General features: G+C 41.3%; 1 protein-coding gene across 5 annotated transcripts in view; it reads left to right on the forward strand.

Moving 5' to 3' along the window:
• usp28 (ubiquitin specific peptidase 28) overlaps nucleotides 1-27,919 on the forward strand; it is a 122,445-nt gene that overhangs the window by 67,827 nt on the left and 26,699 nt on the right. For all 5 annotated transcript variants that reach the window (XM_063038308.1, XM_063038311.1, XM_063038309.1 and 2 more), the window contains exons 9-16: nucleotides 118-194; nucleotides 4,733-4,881; nucleotides 5,579-5,706; nucleotides 8,195-8,290; nucleotides 14,911-15,084; nucleotides 18,516-18,733; nucleotides 18,928-18,998; nucleotides 20,936-21,164. In XM_063038308.1, coding sequence (XP_062894378.1) covers nucleotides 118-194; nucleotides 4,733-4,881; nucleotides 5,579-5,706; nucleotides 8,195-8,290; nucleotides 14,911-15,084; nucleotides 18,516-18,733; nucleotides 18,928-18,998; nucleotides 20,936-21,164 — 1,142 coding nt within the window. The remainder of the gene's footprint in view (nucleotides 1-117; nucleotides 195-4,732; nucleotides 4,882-5,578; nucleotides 5,707-8,194; nucleotides 8,291-14,910; nucleotides 15,085-18,515; nucleotides 18,734-18,927; nucleotides 18,999-20,935; nucleotides 21,165-27,919) is intronic.

Consider the following 27,919-nt stretch of genomic DNA (forward strand, 5'->3'; position numbering starts at 1 on the left):
TAATGCCATGGACCCCTACCATTAACTGAGGGGTCTGTGGACCCCAGGTTGACAACCCCTGCATTAAAAGGAAGCCTATGACTGTGCTTAAAAATGTTTGTCCTCTGTGTGCTACAGAAATTCATGCAAAACGACGCAAAATCCAATGGTGGAACTCTTCTATGGCACATTTTTGGCTGAAGGCATTCATGACGGTACAGAGTTCATAAAATAATTTAGATAATTTAAAAGGTTGCATTTATTTTGTTAATTTTGTAAATTGCATGTAATTAGGAAGGTCAAATGACATTTGGATCCTTAGGTCCTGGGAGGCAAAGGAGCATGAAACATACCTAGTGGGCTGATTCTTTTAACTTTGCTTCTTTTGGTTATAAGACCTGTAGCGACAAAACTAAACTAAAACTAATTCAAGATCAATTGCCACTAGCCTGCGACTGCTGCGGAGCCCTTAGCTCCAATGAAATGATTGCTCCAATGAGTCAAATCCTTTATTCGATCCTTTATTAGCAATTAGCAAACATACAATCTTGAAGCAGTGAAACTTAAGCTTACCCAAGGGTAAGCTAAACAATATTTAGCGCTGTTGAGCGTTATCTCAGCAGTCAGCAAAAGATGTGACTTCTCTCCCCCCCCCGCCCCCGTCCCAAGCCATGAAAGAAGCAAGAATACATAACTTGTTCCCTTCTCTTTAACGTGGCCCCGCTCGTGACTGGTTACCATAATAAACACGTAACACAGAATACAATGCAGATAGAGAACAGACACATGGCTCCTACACCCCAGCCCACCAATTATTATACTATAATAATTACAACTACATGCTGCCAAAACACAGGAGACATGAAATCTCAAATGTCTTTTTTTGGTATGTGGTCTATTCTGGATGGCGCTCTTCTTCTGCCAAAGCAGCTTGTTCCTCTTGACTGCATTCGGGAAAATCTGTCTTGAATCGCTGCTGCCAAAGCTCATCGAAGTGCAAAACTGAAATCCCCTTAATTGTCGGTGCTGGCCGAGTGTAGTCCCTTCCACCACCACGTCTCGTTTCAGTGGTCCATTAACAGTCCAACGCAGCATTGTTCTGATTGCGTTAGGGTCTGTCGTTAACACTGCAAATCACTTGCAGTGGCTCCAGTGCTTTCAGCACCTTCGTCCCTATCAGCAGCTCAGTTTCTGGCTGTCTGCTTCAGTGAGACCATTCCTGACCATCTCTCTGACGAGGAATGTTTCCTTTGTAGACAGGCATCCGTTCCTGTGTGGAGATGTTAGGCAGTTCACAGTAAGTTTTCACCATCTAAACCAGCCAACTCCAATCCTGAAATGACGTAGCTACTCATAGCGTTCTCATGACCCCTCATGCATCAGAGAATGTGTAATTCCTTTTGCTGTCAGCTTCAGCTTGTTCATGAGGCTGTCTGTGCAGAACACTGCTGTACCTCCGTCATCTAGGAAAGCATAAATAACCACTGTCTTGTTACTCTTCACCTGAACTGGAATTATCGGAAGTTTTCAGTCATGATCGCCAGCACCCATAAAGCCATTCGATACCAGGGTGTTACTTGCTGCTGTGTCTGATTCTCTCTCAGCTTGTTTTGAATCAGCCCCCTTTTCATCAGTTCCGAGCTCAGTTGTAGCTTCACATTCCACTGTAGCAGCAAAGCTGCTTTCTTTAGCTTTAGAATGTATTTGTGATCCAGTTTTGTTCACGCCTTTGCTTACTGCCAGCGATGTAGAACATAGAAAATCTACAGCACATTACAGGCCCTTCGGCCCACAATGTTGTGCCGACCATGTAACCTACTCTAGAAACTGCCTGGAATTTCCCTACCGCATAGCCTCTATTTTTGTAGGCATTGTATTTTTTTACGAACACTGGGTGTGTAGCAATCTTTACTCGCCTTTCAATAAAATCAACAATATCAGTGAAAATAATCTTGTGGGTGCATCTTTCTTGCAGTTTATAGACAGCCAATTTCCTCTTTTTCCATTTTCCCCCTAAGTTTATCAGGCAATTTGTTTATAGCAATCCTCATATTAGCAGGTACGTCCAACTCACACATGTCCTACAAGTCTTCTGTGGCATTGCAGCAGCCTTTAAGATAAAGACTGTAATCTTGAAGAGCTTTTATGTCTTCCAATTTGATATGCAGTCAAGAAAGAGCCTTTTCCATGTATGCCACAGCAATTTTGTGCTCATGACTTAAATGTTCCTGTAGTAAAGCTTGGACCTTTAGATATCCTTGCTCCAGGCTGTCCCCCTGGCAATCTTTGACAAGCTCTCTAGGGTGACCTCCAGTGAACTGTTCTGGAAAATGGCCACACCCACCAGAATCAACAATCTTGCCTTCAATGCTGTTCTTGAAAGTCCTCGTATATGAATGATACTGCAATGGATCACCAGCAAAGATGTGACTCTCTCTTTTAGGCAGAGATGCATTGTGTTGTTGTTGCATCACGATGCTTGTTATTTCCTTTCGGGTCCTTGTGGCCTCCAGCGTGGCATTTAGACCTTTATCATCTGAAACATCAGTGTCGCCATACTGCAGTTCATTACCTTTGTATGTAATCACAGCCTGTTCGTTGGCTTTGTAAATATTTTTATTTCTTCCAACAAACTGCCCATCGACATCGCATGTTTGTTTAATTTCTCTCTTTGTCTTGGCTTCAAGGTCACTGCTTCCAGCTGGACTCATGTTGTTTCTAAGTGCGCAAACCAGACAAAGCAACGGCAAATTCAATTCAGCTTTTCAACAATGGAAGCAATTCAATTCTTCAGCTTTTCAACAAAACCAAGGGCAAAATCTTCAGGCAACCACTACTATATAGCTTTTCAGTCCAAACCAGTTGGACACGGCAATGATGACCATTAAAAACTGTGTTTCAAACTCAAATACATAGCATGAATCAGCAAATGGCTGTTACTTGCTACAAGCTGCTCCAAGCTGCAGTGCTCCTAATTTCTAGGACATAGCGAATGAGTGTTCATTTGGTATAACTGTCAAAAGATTTTGCTGACAAAATGTAGTGGCAAAACTAAACAACTGCCACTAGCCTGCGACCACTATGGAGTTGTAATATTTTCATGGCGTGCCCTCAGCTCCACTGAGATGGTTATTCCAAGGAGTCGAATCCTTTAGCAATTAGCAAACATACAATCTTGAAGCAATGAAACTGAAGTCTACCCAAGTGTAAGCTAAACAATATTTAGCATTGTTGAGCGTTGTCTCAGCAGTCAACAAAAAATACGACCGCCCCTAGTCCCAAGCCACAAAGGGCTATGAAATAAGCATGAATAGATAACTTATTCCCTTTGCTTTTACCGCATTCCCCCCGCTCCCATATTCATGTAACAAGTTGCCATAATACACATAATAAACACGCAACACTGAATACAAGTGCAGATGGAGATTGGATTCATGACTCCTACAAGACCCTTGTGCCAGATGAACTTGACTCAGCTCAAGAAGTCACAAGCCCAGTATAGGTCATTTCATTGGCGTTCCTGTTACTTTGCTGTATTTTTTCATGGGAAAGGCTATAGAGCTCATTGATGTGAAAGCGAGAGTTTCATTTTCATAGGAGGTGGTTCACTTCTGAGCCACGTTAAGAAGCCAAGGAGCCGATAATTGATAGTTCATTAATAATGAAGTGTGGCATTCCCCAAATGTGATGAACAAGATCCTTTCCTTTCATACACCGTGGCCAAGTGAAAGCACAGTTTATTTTAAACTTGATGATCTTTTAGCACACCTTCAGTGTCAGTCTCTTTTCATTTAGTCTATCTACTCCCTCCCCCTCCAGTTCTGTTGATTTTGTAGAATTATTTGTTAGCTTTTTACCTTCATACAGCTGGAGCAGAGAACTGCAGCATGATACAGTGCCCATTTTAATCGTATTTATTGTGACACCACTACACTCATTGGGATTATTAATTTATTGGTTCACTATGATAAATCATGGAGATTCTTTTTTTTACATGTAATTTGTATTCCATTCACTTGGCAATTTCTTCAGCAAATTGCAAAGTTTTTTCAGTAGAGCATTATCGTGCAGTTCAAATAGGCTCCGTTTAGTAACTTAAAAGATTTGTGCATTGTAAAATAAATTATTTCCTTTTGGTCTTATTCAATCTTCAACTCACTTTTAGATCAGCAATGATAACATGTCATGCCATTATGTTGTGGAACCTTCCCTGATGCTTTTAGTGAAAGTTAAAAAAATATTCGGAAGCATTTCTTCATTCATACCATGACGTTTATTCTTGATAAAATTTTTTCTGTATTCCCTTAAGAATTGGTTGTCCACGTTCCCAAAATCTCTGTCAGATTTTGAAAATAGATCATCAAATAAATATTACATTGAGACCTGGCTCCATGTTTGTTCTTAATGGGGAATGGCACCTAAAATATCTGAAGGTTAAAATGGAACCATGTTAGTGAGATAAAGGTTTTATTAAAGTCTATAAAAAGTGCACCTGCCTATTTGTATTGGTCAGATACAAAAGGAGTGTCGTTATGATGAAAAGTTAATGATAGGTTTTCCAACATGAACTGGGATACTTCACTTTCTTCAACAATGCAGTTGTTTCAATTCTTAACTCTTGTCAATGTGAAAAATATCTTTTATAAAATGTACTCCCTGCGAAATATGAGTTTATGTGGTGCCATTCTTTTTTATCAGCTATGCCACCTGAAGCCATCTTACAGTCTTGTTTGTCCTATTGTCACTTTTGCAGGCAAGATGTTCTCTAACATTGAAACGTTCGGACAGTATCCTCTGCAGGTTAACGGATTTAATGATCTCCATGAGTGTCTGGAAGGAGCCATGGTTGTTGGAGAGATTGAGACTCTGCATTCAGATCAGTCAGTGAGATCTGGCCAAGAGGTGAGAATAAGAAAAGAACAGTAGGTGCCACATCTTCTTGCCTCTGTTGCTACTGCTCTTATCCATGGTGACAGTCCATCTCCATAAGAGAAGATGCCATCTGGGAAATGTTCTGTCTGGATTTTCTTGGAAAAATGCAGGAAAGTCCCAACAGCTTGGTTATAGCCCCAATATTTTGTCTTCCATCTTGGAAATTATGTCTTATTTTGGGGCCTCTCAAGACCGGGATTTATCTCTATCCATATTTTCATTTTCTTTTCTCTTCTCGTCACCTTTTTAATCCAGTAAATGAACATGAGTTTCATTACTATTTCAAGGGACCTTGTCATGTGCAGAATGTCTGAGATTTTCAGTGCCATCGAGTTTGAGAGGAGACGTGAAAAATCAATATCTGTGTATGAGCTTTGTCAGAATCAGGTGTATTATCACTGACATATGTCTTGAAATTTGTTTTGTGGCAGCAGTGCAGTGCAAAACATAACAAAAATTACTTTAAGTTACAATAAAAAAAATGAATAATGCAAAGAGGTTGTGTTGCTCTTTTGTACTATTTATTTATTTTATTTTTCCTTTCTGTTTATTCCTTACTAACCTTTAAGTTTAATCCATGAATGGACAAGTTCAATTGTCAAGATTTCAAATTAACCTCAGTTCTCACTAAAACTCTGATATTCAGCTCTGCCATTTTGTTTTCCAGAACTGGTTCACAAAATTGCCTCCTGTGCTGACTTTTGAACTCTCTAGATTTGAGTTCAATCAATCCTTGGGAAGGCCAGAAAAAATTCACAAGAAACTGGAATTTCCTCACATCATCTATATGGACAGGTAGGTTCAACCGGTGGTCAGCAGAAAGTATTTATGGAGAATTAATGATTGGTTTATTTTGATAAATGATCTGTATGGATGGCATGAAAAACAAAAGTTTTTCACTCTACCTTGGTGCATGTGACAACAATAAACCAATTTATAATTTACAATGCCTTAAAGATCACAGGTCTTTAATATCCAAATTATGTGTAAGGTTGGTCTTCTGATGTTGCAGCTTGGTTTATAACACAGACGCAGAGTAAGTAAGATTCACATTATAAATTCAGAATATATTCGAATGCTACAGATGTATTTTCGCTATGAAGCATAGTCATTTGTTATACCAGATGTATTACAAAAGTTGAGATAGTTGCATGATATGTCTATGAGATGGGGCTAAAATGGTATATCTGGAATCCCTTATAATGCCTTCTGCCCCCTTTCCAACCCTGATGAAGAATCTTGGCCCAAAGCGTTGACTTTTTATTCCTTTCCATATATGCTGCATGCCCTGCTGAGTTCCTCCATCATTTTGTGTATATGACTGGATTTTCAGCATCTGCAGAATCTTTTGTGTTTATAATTTGGAATCTTGTTGCAAGGTAGAGAGATTTGTTAGAAAATTGCATTGATTTATGACAGACCAGTCTATTTCCTACACTTTAATGCACGCTTTGCATTAAATTTATCAGATAATTTTGACACAGTAGAGATATGCTAGTTTCCAATTTCACTTGGCTCCACTTATTACTGAATGAATCTTTGATGTTTGCTTAGAAGCCCAACAAGTTAGGTGGTGATTTACATTTCATGTGGCTGTTGCAGATGAATTTGGAATGTTCAGTGTTGCATGTGCTGATAGCAAAGTGGGAATGGAAGTTTAGCCAAGTGAAACTATTTCAGATTGTTTCATTTATACCCGCTCACATGCATACAACCAGTAAAGTACGGGTAAAAGGTGATTTGGTACCTGTGTTGAGGTGCCACATGCCTCTTTCCAAGAGGCAGGAAGGAATTCAGTAAATCTCTGGTTTCTCATGTAAATTCCAAAATAAAACAGCAATTTGAATAATATTGCAAAATCTCTTCTTTCCTGCTTGGAAATGAGACTCCAGTTCATTGTTGCAACCTTCTTAAGATTCTGGGGCTATACTCCATTTTAACTTCCCCAAACCCTACTCCCTCATCCCAAATGTTTAAACCAATGCCAGCCTCAGGGAGAAAGATAATTTCTAAGCCACACCAGAGACCAGAGTTTGTAATCCAAAGTGATGTATGCTGAGGGAGCATCATGCCATCTTTCAGGTGAAACAATTGGAATCTGGTTCTCACGTACCCTGGTGGACATCGATAGATATTTATCGAATAACAACTACATTTTTCCCTGGTGCCCTGACCAAGAACCAGCACGGATCTCATTTCTTGTTGTTTGGTGTCTTTGAGTTATCAACTGTATTTCTCTGCAGTACAGGTGACCTATTGCAAAAGTAATTCACTGGCTATGAAGCGCTTTGGGATATTCAAAAGCTGTAAAAGGTTCTCTGTAAAGGCAAGTTATTTCCGAATTATAAAGATCTGATAATTGAGGATGGGTTAGTAACTTGGAGCTTGTATTTACACATTACTATATCAGGAGGTAGTCTGTTTCAGCTAATGAGCATTGATGTTTAAAGCTTCACTATTTAAAACAACTGGTTCACTACTGTCCTTCAGGAAGTGGGTGTTCACCATGGTTTAATCTACACTAGTCTTTCATGATGCTTTTGCATCTTGGTGATAATGTAGTACTACTACACCTTACAAGCTGATTATTAAATGAAATTTTGATTGCTAGACCCCATTATCTACTCTTCTTTCCTGTGATAGCCTTTATTGCGATTGAGATTTAAGCAAAGTTTGTCTTTAAATTAGTGTCTAACTGTTAATGTTGTTATAAATTGTACAGGATAAGGCAATTCACCATAAAACGATCTGCAGTTTCTGTGGTTCAAGGGAAGGAATATATTATTTATTTAGAGATACAGCACAGAACATGCCCTTCCTGGTCCAACGAGCTGCACCACCTAGCAACCCACCTAATTAACCCGAGCTGAATCACAGGAGAATTTACAATGACCAATTAACCTACTAACTGGTACACGTTTGGTCTGTGTGAGGAAACCGGAGCACCCCGAGAAAACCCCACTTGTTCACAGGGAGGACGTACAAACTCCTTATAAACAACATTGAAATTGAACTCTGAACACCAACTCTCCCAGCTGTAGTCATGTCACACTAACCGCTACGTGGTGTTAATATTGACATTGTGTAGTGGGACGTGGTTTGCAGTTTCACATACCATGATATGAAAGTGCATAAGCATGTCCCACTCTCCAAAGCCAGTATGTTCTGTTGAAGATGCAAGATTTGGAGGAATATAGATCATAATTGTCATGTGTCTGGTAAAGTATTCTCACTTGGCACTGAAAATCTGCTTGCATTGCACCTTTTTCTTATGTATCCATAGGTATCTACACAAGAACAAGGAACTGACTCGCAGCAGAAGGGAAGAGGTGAAGAAGCTCAAAGAACAATCAGCTGTCCTCCTGCAGCGATTAGAAAGGTTATTTCCATAATTCTGTCAATTTTTTTCTTAATACATAGGCTACTTAACCTATTGAGCCTATACTGGTTCCTGAAGGAGCCCCATCGATCATCCATGTATTTTCCTGAGAGCTATTGTTTCTCCCATGCCCGTTCCAATACCCCCACCCCACCCTGATTTTCTCACAGGCTACCTGCACTGCTTTATTCAGAGTGGTCAGTGTAGGTAACTTAACATCCTGCAGGCCTTTGGAAGGTGGGAGGAAACTGGAGCTGTGGCAAAACCCGTGCAGTAAGCTCAATGTGATACAGATGCTTTCATCACTCATTGACAAGTTAGTCATTTCAGATTTATCGAAAGAGAAAGTTCTCTGATTTTTGTATTAGCGAGGGTTCAAGTGTATTGACTTAGAATTGTCACTGAGAGATGCAGAAGGGATGAAGCTTGTTATCCTTTCTGGTTGTGCCAACTCCTCTCCTGCCGTCTGAAACAATATTTCCTTACTCATGCTTTCAAGCTATCCTTTATCCTGAACACCTCCAAGTTACCTTGATTTGATGGCACCAGCCTGCCCGCCATCAGGAACATGGAACAAGGCCAGCAATATCATGAGAATCCCACCCACCCTGCTCACGGACTGTTTGTCCCACTCACATCAGGGAGGAGGCTGTGTAGTATCCACACCAGGACCACCAGACTCAAAATCAGTTACTTTCCCCAAGCACTAAGGCTGATCAACACCTCCACCCACTAACCCACCCTTCCACACCTCCCACCACCATCACTACTTTACCATTTCCTGTCAGTCACCTTATGTACAGACACTTGTACCTAGTGTCTCTTAATGGACATACAATCAGTCTATGTATGAAAGCTATCTTATGTATTTATATTTATTGTGTTTTTTTATTACTGTGTTCTTTATCTTAGTGTGTTATTGTATGCTGCACTGGACATGGAGTAACAATTATTTCATTCGGCATGACAATAATAATCTTGGAATCCTGAAATGTTTTCTTCCAAGAACAAACCAGGCCCTTCTCCATCTACTGAAGCCCTGGATTCTGTTTTCAATCCAACACTGTTCTCTACCCTTGGCATCTTTTATAACATATCCATCATCCTTTGGGTGTGGCATCATTTTGCAACAAACAGGTTTAATTTCCCCTGCTGACTGGTTAATTTGAATTAAATTTCCTCCTGTAATTAACTTGCTCAGTTAATGATAGGGAGTCCGTGACATAAAAATAAGTTGGGAACCCCTGTGCTATTCCTTTCATGCGGTTTTACATGACCAGTGTACTGACAGAACAAACTGAGAGGATTGTGTGAACCATCATGCTAAAATTAATAAGGTAGGAAAATTAAAGGAAGCGCTGAGGTTATTCCAGCCTTTGATAACAAAAAAACCTTTGAACCTTGTCTCTCCCCATTCCCATTGACTACATGTTCAATTTCCCCTTGTGTTCTCAGTTTTATCAAAATATGTTGCCAGCTTTAACATGCTTCTTGTTAGTAGCATTTTCCCAAACTTCTGGTCATGTGGTTTCTTCCCTGTGATAGGACCCCCAAATATTTGTGCTAAGGACTTGATTATTAATTATTAATATTGAAATCACTTTGCTGTCTAATCTAATATGGCAATTGTCCCGTATCGGACCGCAAAGCACTCCAGCGTGTGGTGAAAACTGCCCAGTGGATTATTGGCACCCAATTGCCCACCATTGAGAACATCTACCATAAACGCTGCCTGGGCAGGGTGAAAAGCATTATCAAGGATGCATCTCACCCTGACCATGGACTTTTTACTCTCCTCCCATCCGGTAGGCGCTACAGGAGCCTCCGCTCCCGCACCAGCAGGCACAGGAAGAGCTTCTTCCCTGAGGCTGTGACCCTGCTGAACCTCACATCACAGCGTTAAGCAGTATTGCACCCATATTGCACTGTCTCAGTACTTTTATATTTGTGTGCTGTAGCACTTACCTTTTATTCGCAGTTATTTTGCAAATAACACTATTCTTTGCATTTCTGGTCAGATGCTAACTGCATTTCTTTGGCTTTGTATCTGTACTCGGTGCAATGACAATAAAGTTGAATCTAATCTAATCTAATCTGTTAATGTGTTTTTCACTCATTTCTATGTGTCCTGTGGTTTTGCTGCTTTTGGTCTACCCTACTGTTGTGACACTGCTTCACTGTTACCACTTTAGCTTGTTTATCCTCCCATTGAGAACATATGCCCTTGCTTCCTACAATAAAAACATTTTCTGTTCTGACTGAGCCTCAGTGTACTGATATAACAATCTGAGAGGATTGTGTGAACCATTAATAAGGTAGGAAAATTAAAGGAACAGAGGTGAGGTTATTCCAGCCTTAGGCCTGTTTGCTAATTCATCTTGTCAAACTATGTTTTATCCACATCTCACCCCTTTTACTTACCTTGACTCTAGGTGCTTTGAAATCCCATTGATAACCAAAATCTATTGATTTTTCTATTGAAGACTAATTGACCAGGAAATTGATTGGATCCTGCGAAAATGAAAAACAATTTGATGAAAGTCGAGCAGTAGATATGGATTTTAGTAAGGCATTTCTAAACCCCGGCCACGGTAGTGTAGCGGTTAGCATGACGCTTTTACAGCTTGAGGGATTCCGGAGTTCAGGGTTCAATTCAGGCACCGTTCTGTAAAGAGTCTCTGTACGTCCTCCTTGTGGAATGGGTGGGTTTTCCCCGGGTTTCCTCTCACAGTCCAATGATGTACCGGGTAGTTTCATTGATCATTATAAATTGTCCCATGATTAGGTCTGGATTAAATTGAGGTTATCAGGGGCAGCTTGAAGGGCCAGAAGGGCCAGTGCCAAGCTGTAACTCTAAATACTGTTACAATAAATGAATAAAATTTGATAAGGTCTCATGGTAGGCTGATCCAGAACGACATGAAGCATGGAACCCACTGAAAATTGGCTGTGTGAATTCAGAGTAGGCTTACTCTCAGAAGACAGGGGGTGGTAGTAGGTGGAGAGTTTTCTGCCTGTAGGGCAGTGTCCTGTGGTGTTCTGCTGGGATCTGTTCTGGGATCCCTGCTCTTTGTGAATTTTTATAAAGGACTTGGATGGGAATGTGGAGGGCTAAGTTAGTAAGTTTGCAGATGGTGTGAGGATTGGTGGTGCTGTGAATAGTATATAAGGTTGCCAAGCGTTACAACAGGACATTGATAGGATGCAGATGTGGGTTGAGAAATGTCAGATGGAGTTCAATCTGTTAAAATGTGAAGTGATTCACTTTGGAAGGTCAAACTTGAAGGCAGAGTGTCACACCATAGATTCTGGTGAGGGTCACGTGCCCTTATGAAGGTTTTAAAACTTTAAAATTCAGATGGCAGTCTGCAAAAGCACATTCAGTGCAAAAATATTAATGGTGTGCCAGGGGTAAACATTTCAGAAAGAATCCAAAAATATTTACAGTACAAAAAAATAGCAAAATAACAAAAAATGTCAAAAAGAGAAAATACAGATGTATACCATCAGACCTTTAGGCCTACAGCTCCAAACCATCCATCTGAAGTAACTATCACTAAAAAGGTAGTGCTGAGAAAATTTGTGGGCTTGAAGATAGACAAGTACCCTTGTCTTGATGGAATGCATCCCAGGGTACTGAAAGAAATGGCAAAAGTTGTAGTAGAGGCTTTGGTGATAAATTAGCAAAATTCTCTGGACTCTGGGCAAGTCCCGGCGGATAGGAAGATGGCAAATGTCACACCACTGTTCTAAAAAGGATGTAGGCAAAAGACAAGTAACTAGTTAGTTACCTAGGTGGGTAACTAGTTACCTAGGTAATTAACTAGTTACCTGCCTAGTTAACTAGGTAGGCTAGTTTAACACCTGTAGTTGGGAAAATATTTGAAGCTATCATAACGAAGAAATAGTGAGGCATCTGGAAAGAAATGGATCCATCAGGCAGACGCAATGTGGATTCAGCAAAGGCAGGTCCTGTTCGACAAACTTACCGGAGTTCTTTGAGGATATAATGAGTGCAGTGGATAGGGGGGAACAGATGGACATTATTTACTTGAATTTTCAGAAGGGGTTTGATAAGGAGCCTCGTAAAAGACTTATCCATAAAATGAGGATGCATTGAGTTGGGGTTGATTTATTAGCATGGATAGAGGATTGGTTAACCAATAGAAAGCAGGGAGTTGGGATGCGTGTGTGTTTCTCTGGTCGGCAATCAGTGGTGAGCGGTGTGCCACAGGGGCGGTGCTGGGCCTGCAGCTGTTCACAATATACATTAACAATCTGGAAGAGGGGACTGAGTGTAGTGTATCTGAGTTTGCTGATGATACTAAATTGAGTGGAAAAGCAAATTGTGCAGAAGATATGGAGAGTCTGCAGAGAAATATAGATGGGTTAAGTGAGTGTGCAGGGGTCTGGCAGATGGATTACAATGTTGGTAAATGCGAGGTCTTCGACTTCGGAAGGAAAAATGGGAGATCAGATTATTTAAATGGTAAAAAAAAATTGCAACACGCTGCAGTGCCGAGGGACTTGGGAGTGCTTGTGCATGAATCACAAAAGGTTGGTTTGCAGGTACAGCATGCTATCAAGAAGGCAAATGGAAAGTTGACCTTCATTACTAGAGGGATTGAATTGAAGAGCAGGGAGGTTATGCTGCAATTGTACAGGGTACTGGTGAGACCGCACCTGGAGTAGTGCGTGCTGTTCTGGTCTCCTTACTTGAAGAAGGATATACTGGCTTTGGAGGCCGTGCAGAGGAGGTTCACCAGGCTGATTCTGGAGATGAGGGGGTTAGACTATGAGGAGAAATTGAGTCGCCTGGGACTGTACTTGCTGGGATTCAGAAGAATGAGAAGAGATCTTATAGAAACATAAAATTATGAAAGGGATTGATAAGATAGAGGCAGGACATAGCCTCAAGATTCGGGGGAGTAGATTTAGGACGGAGATGAGGAGGAATTGCTTTTCCCAGAGAGTGGTAAATCTGTGGAATTCTCTGCCCAATGAAGCAGTGGAGGCTACCTCAGTAAATATATTCAAGACAAGGTTAGATAGATTTTTGCATGGTAGTGGGATTAAGGGTTATGGGGAAAAGGCAGGTGGGTGGAGATGAGCCATGATCTTATTGAATGGTGGAGCAGGCTCGATGGGCCAGATGGCTGACTCCTGCTCCTATTTCTTATGTTCTTATGTAACACATCTCACCTCACCTTACCACAGCCTCTCTGCACACCCCCCCACCCCACCATTTACACCAAAATGAACCTTTAAGCTGGGATCTCCTTTACTAGAGGAGAAGAGGGCTATTCCATTCTTTGGAATGTGGAGGGAGTTGCTACCGTGAGCCTGAACCATGACACAAAAACCAAAACACAGGAATTTACATCCTTCTTCACAATCACAAATGTCCACAAATAGCAGTCATCACAATAAGATCACAATGACTTTGTGCAACAAAATCAATCCGCAACTAACCACTTTCCAGGAGCCAGGACTCTTTTCCCCCCCCCCATCCCCAAAATGAACACTTTCACTGAGCCACCACAGAGCACGTGCCACCACAAGCAGGCACCTTTTTTGAAGACACCCAACCCATCAATCAGGCCCCCTCCCTGAAACTGGGAGCAACGACAAGCAGGACACATCAAAGAATCCCCCTGTCCTGGAGTGTGCAAGTACAAGCAAAAGCGTTAGTCTAGCATGTGCACCTGATAAACATAACATCAGCATTGCTAGAAAGAGATAATGGGAATTACGGGGCTCTGGGGAGGTGGGTAGGAGGAAGACCTGCTCTGTCACACAGAGTAAAGATTAATGGGAGGATACTTAGTAGTGTGGGCAAACAGAGGTTTCTTGCTGTTCGCATCCATAGATCCCTCAACATTGCTGCACAAGTTGATAGGGTGGTGCGTTGGTCTTCATCAGTCGGAGAACTGAGTTGAAGAGCTGTGAGGTAATGTTGCAGCTCCAGAAAACCCTGGTTAGACCACACTTTGGAGTATTGTGTTCAGTTCTGGTCACCTCATAATAGGAAGTATGTGAAGCTTTTGAGAGGGCGTAGAGCTGACTTAGCAGGATGCTGCCTGCATTAGAGAGCATGTTTTATGAGGATAGTTGGAGTGAAGGAGGAAGAGCGGTGACTTGATAGAGGTGTATAATATGATAAGATGTATAGATAAAGTGGACAGCCAGAGATTTTTTCCCCTGAGTGGAAATGGCTGAAATAAAGGGGACATAATTTTAAGGTGATTGGACGAAAGTATGGGGGGGATGTCAGAGGTACAGTCTTCACACAGAGAGTGGTGGGTACTTGATACACACTGGCAGTGGCAGTAGTAGAGGCAGATAAATTAAGGATATCTAAGAGACTCTGAGATAGGCACATGATCAAAGAAAAAATGGACTGCTATGTGGAAATAAAGGGCTAGAATCATCTTGGAGTGGGTTAAAAAGTTGGCGCAACATTGTTGGCTGAAGGACCTGTACTGTGCTGTACTGTTCTATGTCCCATTGACCAGTTTGATTAAAGTTTTGTTTTTGTGTTGTAAATCCTATATAATTCTTTGAAACCATTTTCCCATTACTACAATGTAATTTGTTTTCTTCCCTGTGGTTTTCTTTAGGTACATGAATTATGGGTCTGGTCCCAGTCGGTTCCCTCTGGCAGACATGCTACAATATGTCTGGGAGTTTGCCAGCACTCAACCATCAAGCATGCCTCCTACTCAAGATGCAACGATTACGTCACCTCCAAAGCCACAGCCTGACACGAACGTGGCCCTGCCGATGCCAGTCAGGTAGTACAGATGGGATGCAATTTGTGTACGGGCATGGAGGCTAGGTCATTGGGTATATTTAAAGTGGAGGTTGGTCAATTCTTGGTTAGTCAGGGCATCAAAGGTTACAGGGAGAGAGCAGGAGAATGGGGTTGAGAGGGATCATAAATCAGCTATAATCAAATGGTGGAACAGACTCGATGGGCCAAACGGCCTAATTCTGCTCCTATGTCTTATGGTCTTAAGGTGCAAGATAAACAGTGAGGTCGGAGAGTGAGTCGACATGTCAGTGTTTGGATTTTCCAGTCAGTTTAGCAGGACACTGACTGCGGAAGAAAAGAAACCATTTGCCCAGAGGGTAAAATTGTGACCAGTATTTCTTTAATTTGTTCTCAGAATGTGAGCATCACCACATTTATTGCTGAGCAAGTTAACCATTGAGAAGATGGTAATTGTTGTGTATGTGGTCTGTTTACATAACAATGCTATTAATAAAAACGCTGGAGATGGGAGCTAAGGTTCGTGGTTCTTTACTGGTAGAGTCCGAACTCGACACACACGTACAGATCAATATGCGCCTAATAACGCATGCAACGACGTGTTACTAAAACATAGTAGTCCCTTATGATACTGTAGCCATTACGGTACACCCCTCCCCTTTTATCTTAATAGGGTATCAACTTTTTTTTACTGAGGCACTATGCTGAACAAATATGTTTACCCTTAACATACAAACGCCGACCATTTGTTTACTTAGTAACTTAATAATATCAAATTATAACAAGCCTGTTTTTTTACTTTTGGTCTAAGACCCATTTATAACTCAAGTCTCTGGGGGAGGGGAGGGGTCTCTTCTAGATTGACTGGCACTGGTCTGGCTTTGTGAAATTTTGGACATGCATTTTCCTCAATCTCAATCCTTGCCTTCATGCCCTGAAGTGTTCCTATTCCTTTCATGAACACATCCCCAGAGTCAGCAAGTATTTGTGACAGTCTCTCAGATGTAGTCTTGCTGCCCTCCTTTGTTGACACACCTAGTGCCTTGATGGTGTGCCAATCCAACTGGATTTTCCTGAGACATTCACGTCCCAGCAACGGTGGTCCTCCATTTTTCCGTACATAGAGGTTCAGCTGCTGTGTTTTGTCTCCGTAGGTCACTGTCACTTTAATTTTGCCTTTGGGACACACTTTCTGTCCTGTGTAAGTCTTTAGCAGTAGTTTAGTTCATTTCAGAGGTATGTGAGAAAACAGTCGTTTGTAGTCGTGTACAGAGATCACTGTTAAAGCTGAGCCTGTGTCCACCTCCATTTTCAGTCTCACGCCCGCCACTTGTGGAGTGATCCTTATTACTCTTCGATCATCTGTCTCTTTCACGCTGTGAAGTTGCAGACAAGACAATTCATTTTCATCAGAGTCGTTTTCATCAGAACTGCCTTTTTTTATTTTGTGTACCTTGTTGGATTTTCCTTTCTGGGGTTTCTTGTTTCTCTGTATTTTGTCCTTTTTCTGCTGTTTACTAGCTTTGCATACTCTGCCAGTGTGGCCCTGTTTGTCACAGTTTCTGCATTCTTTATCTTTAAACCAACAGTCATCAGGGTCATGTGACCTGTTCCCACAACAGTAACATTTCTTTCCTTCATTTCTGTTCAGTGACATTTTACTCGTAGCATATTCCAGAGATTTTTGTTGTATCTCTGAAGCACCCTGTGCTGCTGTTTCCGTTGATATTGCAATGTTTAGCGTTTTCTCGAATGTAAGGTCTGCTTCTTCTGTGTGGTTTCACAGTGCATGCGACACACTAACCTGTCCCTCAATGAGTCCGATAGACCAGCTCCAAATTGACAATGTTCTGATAATTTGCGCAATTCAGCATAATATTCAGAAATGCTTTCATTTTTGCTCTGATTCCGTTTGTGAAATTTAAATCTTTCAGCAATGACCAGTGGTTTGGGGTTTAAATGCTGTTGGAGAGTGTCTACTATTTGCTTGAATGTTCTGTCAGCTGTCTTTCCAGAGCTCTGTAGCAGCCCATATGTTCTTGCTCCCATAATACGGAGTAAAATGCTGGCTTTCTTTTCATCCTTAACACCGGTAGCCTCACAATATAACTCCACTCTTTCAATGTAAGTTGCCCAGTCTTCAATGCCACTATCAAATGCTGTTAATGGTTCCAATCATCGCCATCTTTGTTATGTTAATTAAGCCCCATTCTCCCCTTATTTTCCTTTTTGACTCACGTGTCCTTTTTGCTAGCACCACGGACGCACTCCGTCTAGGTGTGTGTGTGTGTGTGTGTGTGTGTGGGGCTCCTTTTTATCTCCCTTCTGGGGCAGGCAGTCCCTCAGTCCCTGGGGGTCAGCGCCGGCTGTGGTCTCGGCTGGACGTGCTGCGGCTCCAACTGTGTCTCTTGGTCTCCCGACGTTCCCGACCCCGGCTGTGCTCCCGCTTTCTTTCTGACTTGTGGCCTCGCTCTGCCTCCTTCTCCCGCTCCTTGGCTCGTTCCTTGCGCTCTTCTTCTGAATGTCGTTATCAATTAAAAGACAGCGTTCCGATACGATGTAGGTTCATTAACCTTGTCGCCAATTTGTTGTGTACGTGGCCTGCTTACACAACAATGCTGTTAATAAAAACACTGGAGACGGGAGCTAAGGTTCATGGTTCTTTACTGGTAGAGTCCGAACTCAGCACACACGTACAGCTCAATACGTGCCTAATAGCGCATGCAACGACATGTTACTAAAACATAAAGTAGGCTTTTTCCATTGAGAGTGGGGGAGATTCAAACAAGAGGACATGAGTTGAGAGTTAAAGGGCAAAAGTTTAGGGGTAACATGAGGGGGAACTTCTTTACTCAGAGAGTGGTAGCTGTGTGGAACGAGCTTCCAGCAGAAGTGGTTGTCGTTTAAAGTTAAATTGGATAGATATATGGACAGGAAAGCAATGGAGGGTTATGGGTTGAGTGCAGGTCGGTGGGACTAGGTGAGAGTAAGAGTTTGACATGGACTAGAAGGTGCCAAGATGGCCTGTTTCCATGCTGTGATTGTTATATGGTTATATGTTATATGGTTATAGTCCCTTATTAAACTGTAGGCTATACGGTACAGTAATGAACCTTCCTCCTGAGCTGCCGCATTTGATGCAGAACAATACTGTTAGGCAGCAAGTTCTAGGGTTCCTGACCCAACAATGTTGAAGTAACATCTGACATGCCTTTACTTTGGTTAGCTGTGTAACCTGGTTAATGGTATTCTCCTGGGCTTGCTGTCTGTATCTTTTTAGTTTATGGAGGTCACGGCTTTAGGCTGTGCAGTACACCTTGTGGACGTTACACATTGCAGTAGTTACTAGGATTACTTCATTCTGGATGCCATTGAACTTCCTGAGGGATGTTTCTGCATTGAGACTGCTACCTCCCCATCAATGATTGTAGTTAATTTTTTTCCCCTTTTCAGTCACTCAGAATTAACAAATGCTGAATTGCCTGAAAGTGCAAGCCCCACAAGCACACCCCAGTTGCAGCGTGCAACCTTGCACAAGCCTTTCACCCAGACCAAGCCTCCCATGGAAATGCCTGCACACCCAGCACCCCGACACATCACGGCCGAAGAGCTTACCTTCTTGGAGAATTGCCTTCAGCGCTGGAGGGCAGAGGTCGAACATGATATTGCAGGTAAGCAAATGGAAAATCGAAAGGTGTATATAGGCATTTGCCTGTGTGTATGTATTTTGGAATGTGTACATGTGTCCTGGAGTTTTTGTGTGTGTATGAGAGACAGAAATCTCAGCAACCGTTGGAAAGAATAGTGAGTTAAATGACCTTATGGAGTTGCATCTTTTACAGTCTCTTAATTTTTTCCATTTAAGATCTGAAGAACAAGATCACACAGATCAAACATTCAATTGAACAAATGTACACGGACAGTTTAATGTGTCAGGTACAGTCATCATTATTTACTTATTGCAATACAGTGTGGAGCAAGCCTCTCTGGCCCTTTGAGCTGCACCTCCCAGCAATCCCCCGATTGAATCTCAGCCTAATCACGTGACAATTTACAATGACCAACTAACCTGCCGACTGCGTGAGGAAACCAGAACACCCAGAGGAAACCCAAGCAGTCACGGGGAGAATGTACAAACTCCTTACAGGCAGCGGCGGGAATTGAACCTGGGTCTCCTGTACTGTAAAGCAGTGTGCTACTGTGCCACACAGTTTTGCTCTTTGAGAATCTTGAGTGTAAAACAAACAGAAAATGGCCATAGAAAATAATGTAGGTTTTGCTCATTTTTGACTTAGAGTCAGAAACAAGGTTATTATCACTGACATATATTGTGAAGTTTGTTGTTTTGTGGTAGCAGTACAGTGCAATACAAAAAGTACTCCAAATTATAAATTTAAAAAAATATATAAAATTATAGAATAGTGCAAAAAAGAGAGCAACAAGTGAGGTAGTGTACATGGGTTCATTGTCCATTCAGAAATGTGATGGCGGAGAGGAAGAAGCTGTTCTTGAAACATTTAGTGTGGGTCTTCAGGCTCTTGTATCTTCTCCTTGATAGTAGCAATGAGAAGAGGGCATTTCTCAGATGGTGAGGGTCCTTAATGATGGCTCAGTGCACAATAGGTACTTGTGTTCCCCTACCAGGTCTAAAATGATCTGGAGTTAATCGTGAAGCCAGGTGGCAGTGAAGTCCTGTCACACCCAATAATGTTACGGTGAGCATTTGAGGACTGGTGGGAAGAGGAGAAAGTTCAAAGTGAATTTTATTATTAAAATACATAAATGTCACCATATACAACCTTGAGATTCATTTTCTTGCAGGCATACTCAGCAAATCTATAGAATAGTAACTGTAATAGCATCAATGAAAGATCAACCAAAGCATAGCAGACAACAAGCTGTGCAAATACAAATATGAATAAATTAGCAATAAATAACAAGAGCACAAAATAAATGATAAAGAGTCCTTAAAGTGAGACCATTGGTTCTGGGGGAAATCTTAATAGATGAGTGCAGTTATCCTCTTTCGTTCAAGTGCCTGATGGTTGAGGGATAGTAAATGTTCTTCAACCTGGTGGTGAGAGTCCCGAGGCACCTGTACCGTCTACCTGATGGCAACAGTGAGGAAAGAACATGGTCTGGGTGGTGAGGATCTCTGATGATGGATGCTGCTTTTCTACAGCATCATTTCATATAGATGTACTCAATGATTGGGAGGGTTTTACCTGTGATGTACTGGGTTGAATCCACTACCTTTTGTAGGATTTTCCGTTCACATGCATTGGTTTTTTCATACCAGGCTGTGATGCAGCCAGTCAGTATACACATATATGTTCAATGATAACACACGGCACTTGAGAGCCAAATATAAGGTGGAAAGTTTTGTAACCATTTTCAACCAGGATCCTTAAGATACACACTCAATATTTTAGGAACAGCTTCTTCCTCTCCATCATCAGATTGCTGAACAGTCAGTGAACCAACCCATGAATACTACCTCACTATTTTTGTTCTCTTTCTGCAATACTTGTTTAATTTAATTTTCATATATATTTCTTATTGTAATTTGCATTGTACTGTTGCATAACAACAAACTTCATGACATACTGTATGTCAGTGATATTAAATCTGATTCTGCTGCCTCATAATGTCACAGATGTCCAGTTTCCAGTTCCCTTCCCGTGATAATAAGAAACAACTGAAATATGTTGTATCACAGCATGCCGAGTTGCAGTGCTGCAGAACCCAGAGCTGTGTCTCAGAGTTGATGAATAATTTTGGGGTCAGCTATATTACATTGAAGCTGGTGGAATAAGTTTTCTGGAGTGTTGTTAAGACATTGTTAATTTGGTGAATGTTTCTCTGCCAACTAGGTTCCTTATCGGCTTCACGCAGTGCTTGTGCACGAAGGTCAGGCTTCAGCTGGACACTATTGGGCCTACATCTATGACCACAGCAAGAAAATATGGCTCAAGTACAATGATGTCTCAGTCTCCGTCTCGTCATGGGAAGAGCTGCAGAGAGATTCATATGGAGGGTCACGGAACGCTAGCGCATATTGCCTGATGTACATCAATGATAACTTACCTCAGCTTATCGCTGGTAAAGAAAAAAGCCCTTCCATGTTTTCTGTTGAATTGGTAAATTGGTTTGTTACTGTCACGTGCACCAAGGTACAATGAAAAATATGTTTTGCCATGCCAAAGAAAAGGAAAAAATGTTTTGCATACCATTTATACAAATCAATTCATTACACAGTGTATTAAGGTAGTGCTAAGTAGTACAATATCAGAAAGTAGAATAAAGTGTTACAGTTACAGAGGCAGTGCAGTGCAGGGAAGCAATAACGTGCAAGGCCATAGTGAAGTAAATTGTAAGTTCAGTGTCCATCTTAACATACTAGGCCAACATTCAATAGTCTAGTAACAATGGGTGAAAGCTGCCCTCGAGTGTGGTGATCTGCGCTTTCAGGCTTTGTATCTTCTGCCTGATGGGAGAGGGGAGAAGATAGAGTATGGGAGGGTGGGGTCTTTGATTATGCTGGCTGCCTAACTGAGGCAGTGAGAAATATAGATAGAGTCCATAGAGAGGGGGCTGGTTTCTGTGACACGGACAGAGCTCAGCACAGTTCTCTGCAGTTGTGTGACTGACATTTGTTAAGAAGGCAGCACCTTTCCCAGATTTAAAGATTACCTTTATTTGTCACATGCACATCGAAATAGTAAAATGTGTCAATGACCAACACAATCTGAAGATGTGCTGGGGGCAGCCTGCAAGTGCTGTTGCTTCCAGAGTCAAAATAACGTGCCCACATCTCACTAACTCTAACCATGCATCTTTGGAAAGTAGGCGGAAACCAGGGCACTTGGAGGAAATCCATGCAATCACAGGGAGAACTTAAAAACTCCTTACAGACTGTGGTGGGAATTGAATCCCAGTCGCTGGCGCTGTAAAGTGTTAGACTAGCCACATTGCTACCATACTGCCCTTGTACCATGCCAGATTATTCAGTCATTGTGGTTGCAGCTTGACGTATATTGAATTCATCTGGCAATACCTCTGTGCATATTAAGTCTTCATTATCCGTGAATAGTATCATGGGCTTTCCATGGATCACAGACAAGAATATCAATCCTGTTGCTGGTGAAGATCCCTCCGTTATAATATTTATATAAGTATGTAAGTTTCTGCTTGTATAGAGTCATAGACAAGGGTGCAGTGCTGCTGGAGCACACTGGAACACTGCTCCAGCACCTCTGTATGTAAAAAAAAGTCAAAATAAACAAGCGGGAAATTTAACAGCGGCCGCATATTAAATAGAGGGAATGTTACAGAAGTTGGTGTTGGGGAGAGAGGTTGGTGACTGGTGGGGAAAATACCACTGATAACATTAGGATAGGATATTTTGATCATTTTTGGTGAAATCCTGGAGCTGTGACTTTTTTTATTTAGGTATTTGTGAAATTTGTCCTCGCGCGATCCGTTGTTTTCCCAGCATGCCCTGCTGTAGCCTCCCGCCATTTCACAGATCCTCAGTCTCTCTCCAGCCGCGGAGGACTCTACACAAGTGTGAGCATTTTTCCGCTCTTTCCAATGGGTACCATTGGATTCCAGGTTGGAGCTATATTAAGCAAGGAATGAACATCGAAACCCAAGGTTAAGAATCGAAAATAATGTAAGAAAAATTCACTCCTTGCTTATCTTTTGCAAGATTTTGATGAAATACTCAAGGTAATCATCCAAAATCCTCTTCTACACCTGGATAACGTGAATTTAGTTTTTTTTACAAGCCAAATGGGGAAAAAAAGGACATTTCCAGGCTATAAGCTAGTTTTACGTCATTTCAACTATCATTAGTAACGGGTCAACCCCTTGGCCGAGCTCCACCAACTATAGCTGATCGGAAAGAGGCTCGTTTTCTCTTTGTGTTGATAGGAAAAAGAGTAACTTAGGGAGGCAATGAACGAGATGAAACGCATTTCCAAACCTTCCAAATGGTTGCTCTCCTCCCCGTTAACATTTGTCACTTCGAAAATACGATATTTTTTATTCGTATAGATACGATAATAATTTATGTAAAGATTCGAGCTTCTTTAACTTGTATATTTAAAGACTAAACAGGATCTGTATTGGTATTTGTCTAACCATGTAATACCCGACGTGTGAGGATATTGTGAGTATCAATGCTCACAGGTACACTTCCTGTCCAACCTTTTCTGCAAGAGAAACGGTACAAGGCAGAGTTGCCAACCTACTGCTTTTGATGCTAATATTCAGCAATATTCGTGGCTTTAGCAATCGTTCATTAAATGTTCTTCTTTCATACTTTATTACTTGGTTCCAATTCAGGTGGTTAGAAGTGTAAAAAGCTTATTTGCTTTATTTCTGTTATTTTTATACCTGCTTAGGAGCACTGCTAAGTGCTGCGGGCCCTGCTGTCTGCTCTGACTCAGTCGTATTAGTAAGGCTACATCTGTGGTGGCCCGTGGATTACTCGCTAATACAAAAGTTAATTTTCCTCACTAACAACCCTATGGCTTCTAAGCAAACAATGTTAACTTTCTTTCGTAAACAAGCTGAGGAGTGTGACAGGAATAACATACAAGAGACAGATAACAGTAAAAGTGACAAAAGCTGTGATAGTTGTATTTTATGATAATTAGTGAGTGCAACTGTGCAATACTTTGTCATATTATTAAATTAAGTATTATATGTTTTATTGTACCAGTTATACACTGAAATGTAGTGATGGGCTATAATCTTGTTAATGTCTTAACTATCACTATATTTCTGTGGAGCTCTGGAATTCATATATTTCTTTAATCTTGGTTTAGTGCTTGACATTATAAGACATTATATATATCAATCACACCTAATTTGTGTACCTGCTCATTACATGAATGGGGCAAGGAAGTTGCCCAGTACGTGAAATGAGCAGGTGCACAAATTTGGGTGATTGATAAGTTTGTGGCCTAAGATAGGAGGAGTCAATTTTTGAAAACCTAGCAATTTTCAATTATCTGAAACAGAAATACCACAAAAGTTATTAACTTTAAACTTTCTGCATAATCAATCAAAGAGTTGAACTACACGTGCATGTAACGAGAGCTGTATAACCGTGGGCCACAAACTTATCAATCACCCCTCGTATAGCTCCGGCACCTAAAAAATTGGCACTGCACCCCTGGTCATAGAACGCTACAGCACAGATCTAGATCCTTTGGCCCATCTAGTCTGTGCTGAACTGTTATTCTGCTATCCTCTGAATGAAGAAGTTCCCTTTCAGTATGTCCTTAAACAGTTCACCTTTTACCTTTAACCTATGACGTCTAATTCTAGTCTCACCTAATCTCGGTGGAAAAAGCCTGCATGCATTTACCCTATCAATACCCTCATAATTTTGTATACCTCTATCAAATCTCCCCTCATTCTTCTACGCTCCAAGGAATAAAGTCCTAACCTGTTCAACCTTTCCCTGTAACTCAGTCATCAACTCCTGGCAACACCCTTGTAAGTTTTATATGTAGTCATGCACCCAGCTTGTTTTTCCAACCTCATTTCTGGCTGAGTGCCCAGCTGACACTTTTGACTGACTTCGTGTGTACAGTATTGCACCCCCTCTTTGGTGCCTCTAGAACTATCTGAAGTGGAACCTTGGGTGTATATTGCAAGTATTTGATCAGCAGATAATGAGTTGGTGGATAACAAAGACCTGATTTATTGAAATTCTCACTCTTTACGTGGGTTTACACTTTCTCGTCTCTGTACTCTGCTCCAGCTCTTTGATCCTCTAATTCTGGCAGCTTTTATATCGCTGATTTTCCTTGTCCAGCCATTAATTACCGTGTCTTCAACAGAAACTTTAGAAACTTTACTGAAGCCTTCTGCCCCTCCACAGCTCATTATTTTTAGTCTGCCCTTGAAAATCAACTTTGTGGACATTCTTTGAGTATTTCCTCAATTGAAAAGACAGGAGATATTTTACATCATTAAAGGTGCAATACAAATGCAGGTTGTTGAGGTCATTATCACATAAGGCCTTTGCATCATTTCCTACCAGAAAATTTAAGCACCTGGATTGGTATTTTAGTTCATTAGTAGTAGAGATAGTACAGCAGCGGTCCCTAACCACCGGGCTGCAAAGCATGCGCTGCCGGGCCGTGAGGAAACAATATGATTTGGTGATATGAGTCAGCTGCACCTTTCCTCATTCCCTGTCACGCGCACTGTTGAACTTGAACCCATGCGAGGTCATTACGCGCGCGTCATCCATGTCAGCGTGGGAAGCAGATCAACTCCTCGAGCTTGCAAATGACGGCAGGCTGAAAAGTATGTTTGACATAACATCTCTGCCAGCATTCTGGATCAAAGTCAAGGCTAAATATCCTGAGATAGCCACGGAAGCACTGAAAACGTTGCTTCCATTTCCAACATATCTCTGCAATGAACGCAATGAAAGCTAAATTGCAGAATAGACTGGACACAAGGAATCCCCGGTCGAGTATCGCTGTCTCCCATCACCCCTCGATAGGACCATCTTGTTGCAGGAAAACAACCCCAGGGCTCCCACTGATTCAGCGATATTCGTGTGTTGCAATGATTTTATATGATCATAGGGGGAAAATATGTGCTGTGTGTTTAATATCCAAACGTTACTTAAAATGTTATGATGCTATTGACTTACAAGTGACTTATATAACCATGTAACAAAACAGGCCATCTCTGCCTTTCTAGTCCATGCCGAATGCTACTCTCACCTAGTCCCACCGACCTGCACTCAGCCCATAACCCTCCATTCCTTTCCTGTCCATATACCTATCCAATTTTTCTTTAAACGATAATATCGAACCTGCCTCTACCACTTCTACTGGAAGTTCATTCAACACTTACTTCAAGCTCCCCGTCCTCCCCGATAATTGACTTATCGCTATATTCATGCAAGGGAAATATGCGCTGTGTGTTTAATATTAAATTCGTTAGATAAACCCTTTTAGAAACGAAATTGAGAGTATTAGCCACTTATCACCTATATTCCGGTCGTGATTAACACCCCCCACCCCCGAATAGAATCGCCAAAAACGATTTGTAGAAAAAATCGGCACGTACACGCATGCGCAAATTACGCATGCGCACTGGTGCCCACGCAAGGCTTCATGGTCATTGTAGTCTCTGGGGGAAACAACGTATTTGACTGCTACTCTTGTCCGTTGGCAACCCTACCCCCCCTCCCCCCCCACCCAGGTCGGCCGGTCCGCAAGAATATTGTCAATATGAAACCGGTCCGTAGTGCAAAAAGGTTGGGGACCCCTGTAGTAGAGGTTAAAGACAGATGGAAGACAATGATCGCCCACGTCATATGACATGGCACATAATAATGATGAGTAATGGAGACTACATTAAATTCAAGATTTTAGACTAAGCTCCAATGAAGTTGATGAAGGTGCCCTGTAGAATTAGCAGTAACACAGGCCATTTTTCAGTCTTTCTTGCATTGGACAAAACTACAAAATGCAAACAATAAAAAAAGCAGAAGATTGTAGAAATGCATAGCAGGTCAGGACATTTTACTGGAAGAGGTGTAGACATGCTTTAGTTTTTATTTTCTGAGTTCAGTGTGAATCTATTCTGGCAAGGAAAATCTTATAATAATTTTCAAGCAGCAGACCTCATAACTCTTTTGTTTATTAAAGCCTTACTCAATGCCAGAAGCAAAATAATCTAAATACAAGAACTACAAAACTTAATTGATAAAATTGTTGAAGAAAGTGCAAAAATGGATCTATCTATCAGTTGCAAAAAGACAGAATGTATGGTGATATCCAGAAAGAAGGAGAATCCTATCTGCAGGCTGAGAATAAACGGGGAAGACATAAAACAAGTACAGAACTTTTGCTACTTAGGAAGCTGGGTGACATCAGATGGCAGGTGTGACATGGACATCAAAAGAAGAATAGGGATGGCAAAAGACACCTTTACGAGAATGAAGAGTATACTGACCAATACTAAACTAGGTATGACAACCCGCCTCAGAGTACTGAAATGTTACGTTTATCCAGTTATGTTATATGGCTCAGAATGTTGGACAATATCTAGTAACATGAGGAAAATAATTGTAGCAGCAGAAGTGTGGTTTTTGAGGAGGATGCAAAGAATATCGTGGACGAAACAAATATCTAACAAGGATGTCATGAACAGAGCAAACACAAAAAGAGAAGTAATGTATGAGATCATGAAAAGGCAACGTAACTTCATTGGACATGTGATTAGGAAAGAGGAGTTAGAATGCACGGTAATTATGGGAAAGATTGAAGGGAAGAAAGCAAGAGGAAGACAAAGACAAATGATGATGGAGACAGCAGCCAGAGAACTGGAAATGAATACCAATGCATTGATCCACTTGACCCGAAACAGGAGTGTGTGGGCCATGACAGTCAAAGCTCAAACTGGGCACGGCACCTGATGATGATGATAATGACAAATGATATTGCTTATGATGTTATGCAATATTACCAAAGTAATGTTCTAAAATGTTGCAACCTATTACACTCTAATAGGTCTCCTGTCTGGTCATTTTACATACTTTAATCCTTAAATGCTGCTGCTGGCCCCTTCCTGTACATGGAGGCAATATTGTTTCCTGTTGTCTTGGTAGCTAACCTTAAATGTGACTACACCCTATCCTCGTTATATGCGAGGGATATGTTCCTCGCAGTTGATGCATAATGTGAAATCGCATAATGTGAATAAATATTTAAATGAAGAAAATAGGGATGCGTTCCAGAGGGCTTCCTAAATATGTTTTATCTGTAACTTATTCACATTTTCATACCAATACGACACAAAAGCAGTACCACAAG

The sequence above is a fragment of the Mobula hypostoma genome, chromosome X2 (assembly GCF_963921235.1).
Source record: "Mobula hypostoma chromosome X2, sMobHyp1.1, whole genome shotgun sequence".
Lineage (NCBI taxonomy): Eukaryota > Metazoa > Chordata > Chondrichthyes > Myliobatiformes > Myliobatidae > Mobula > Mobula hypostoma.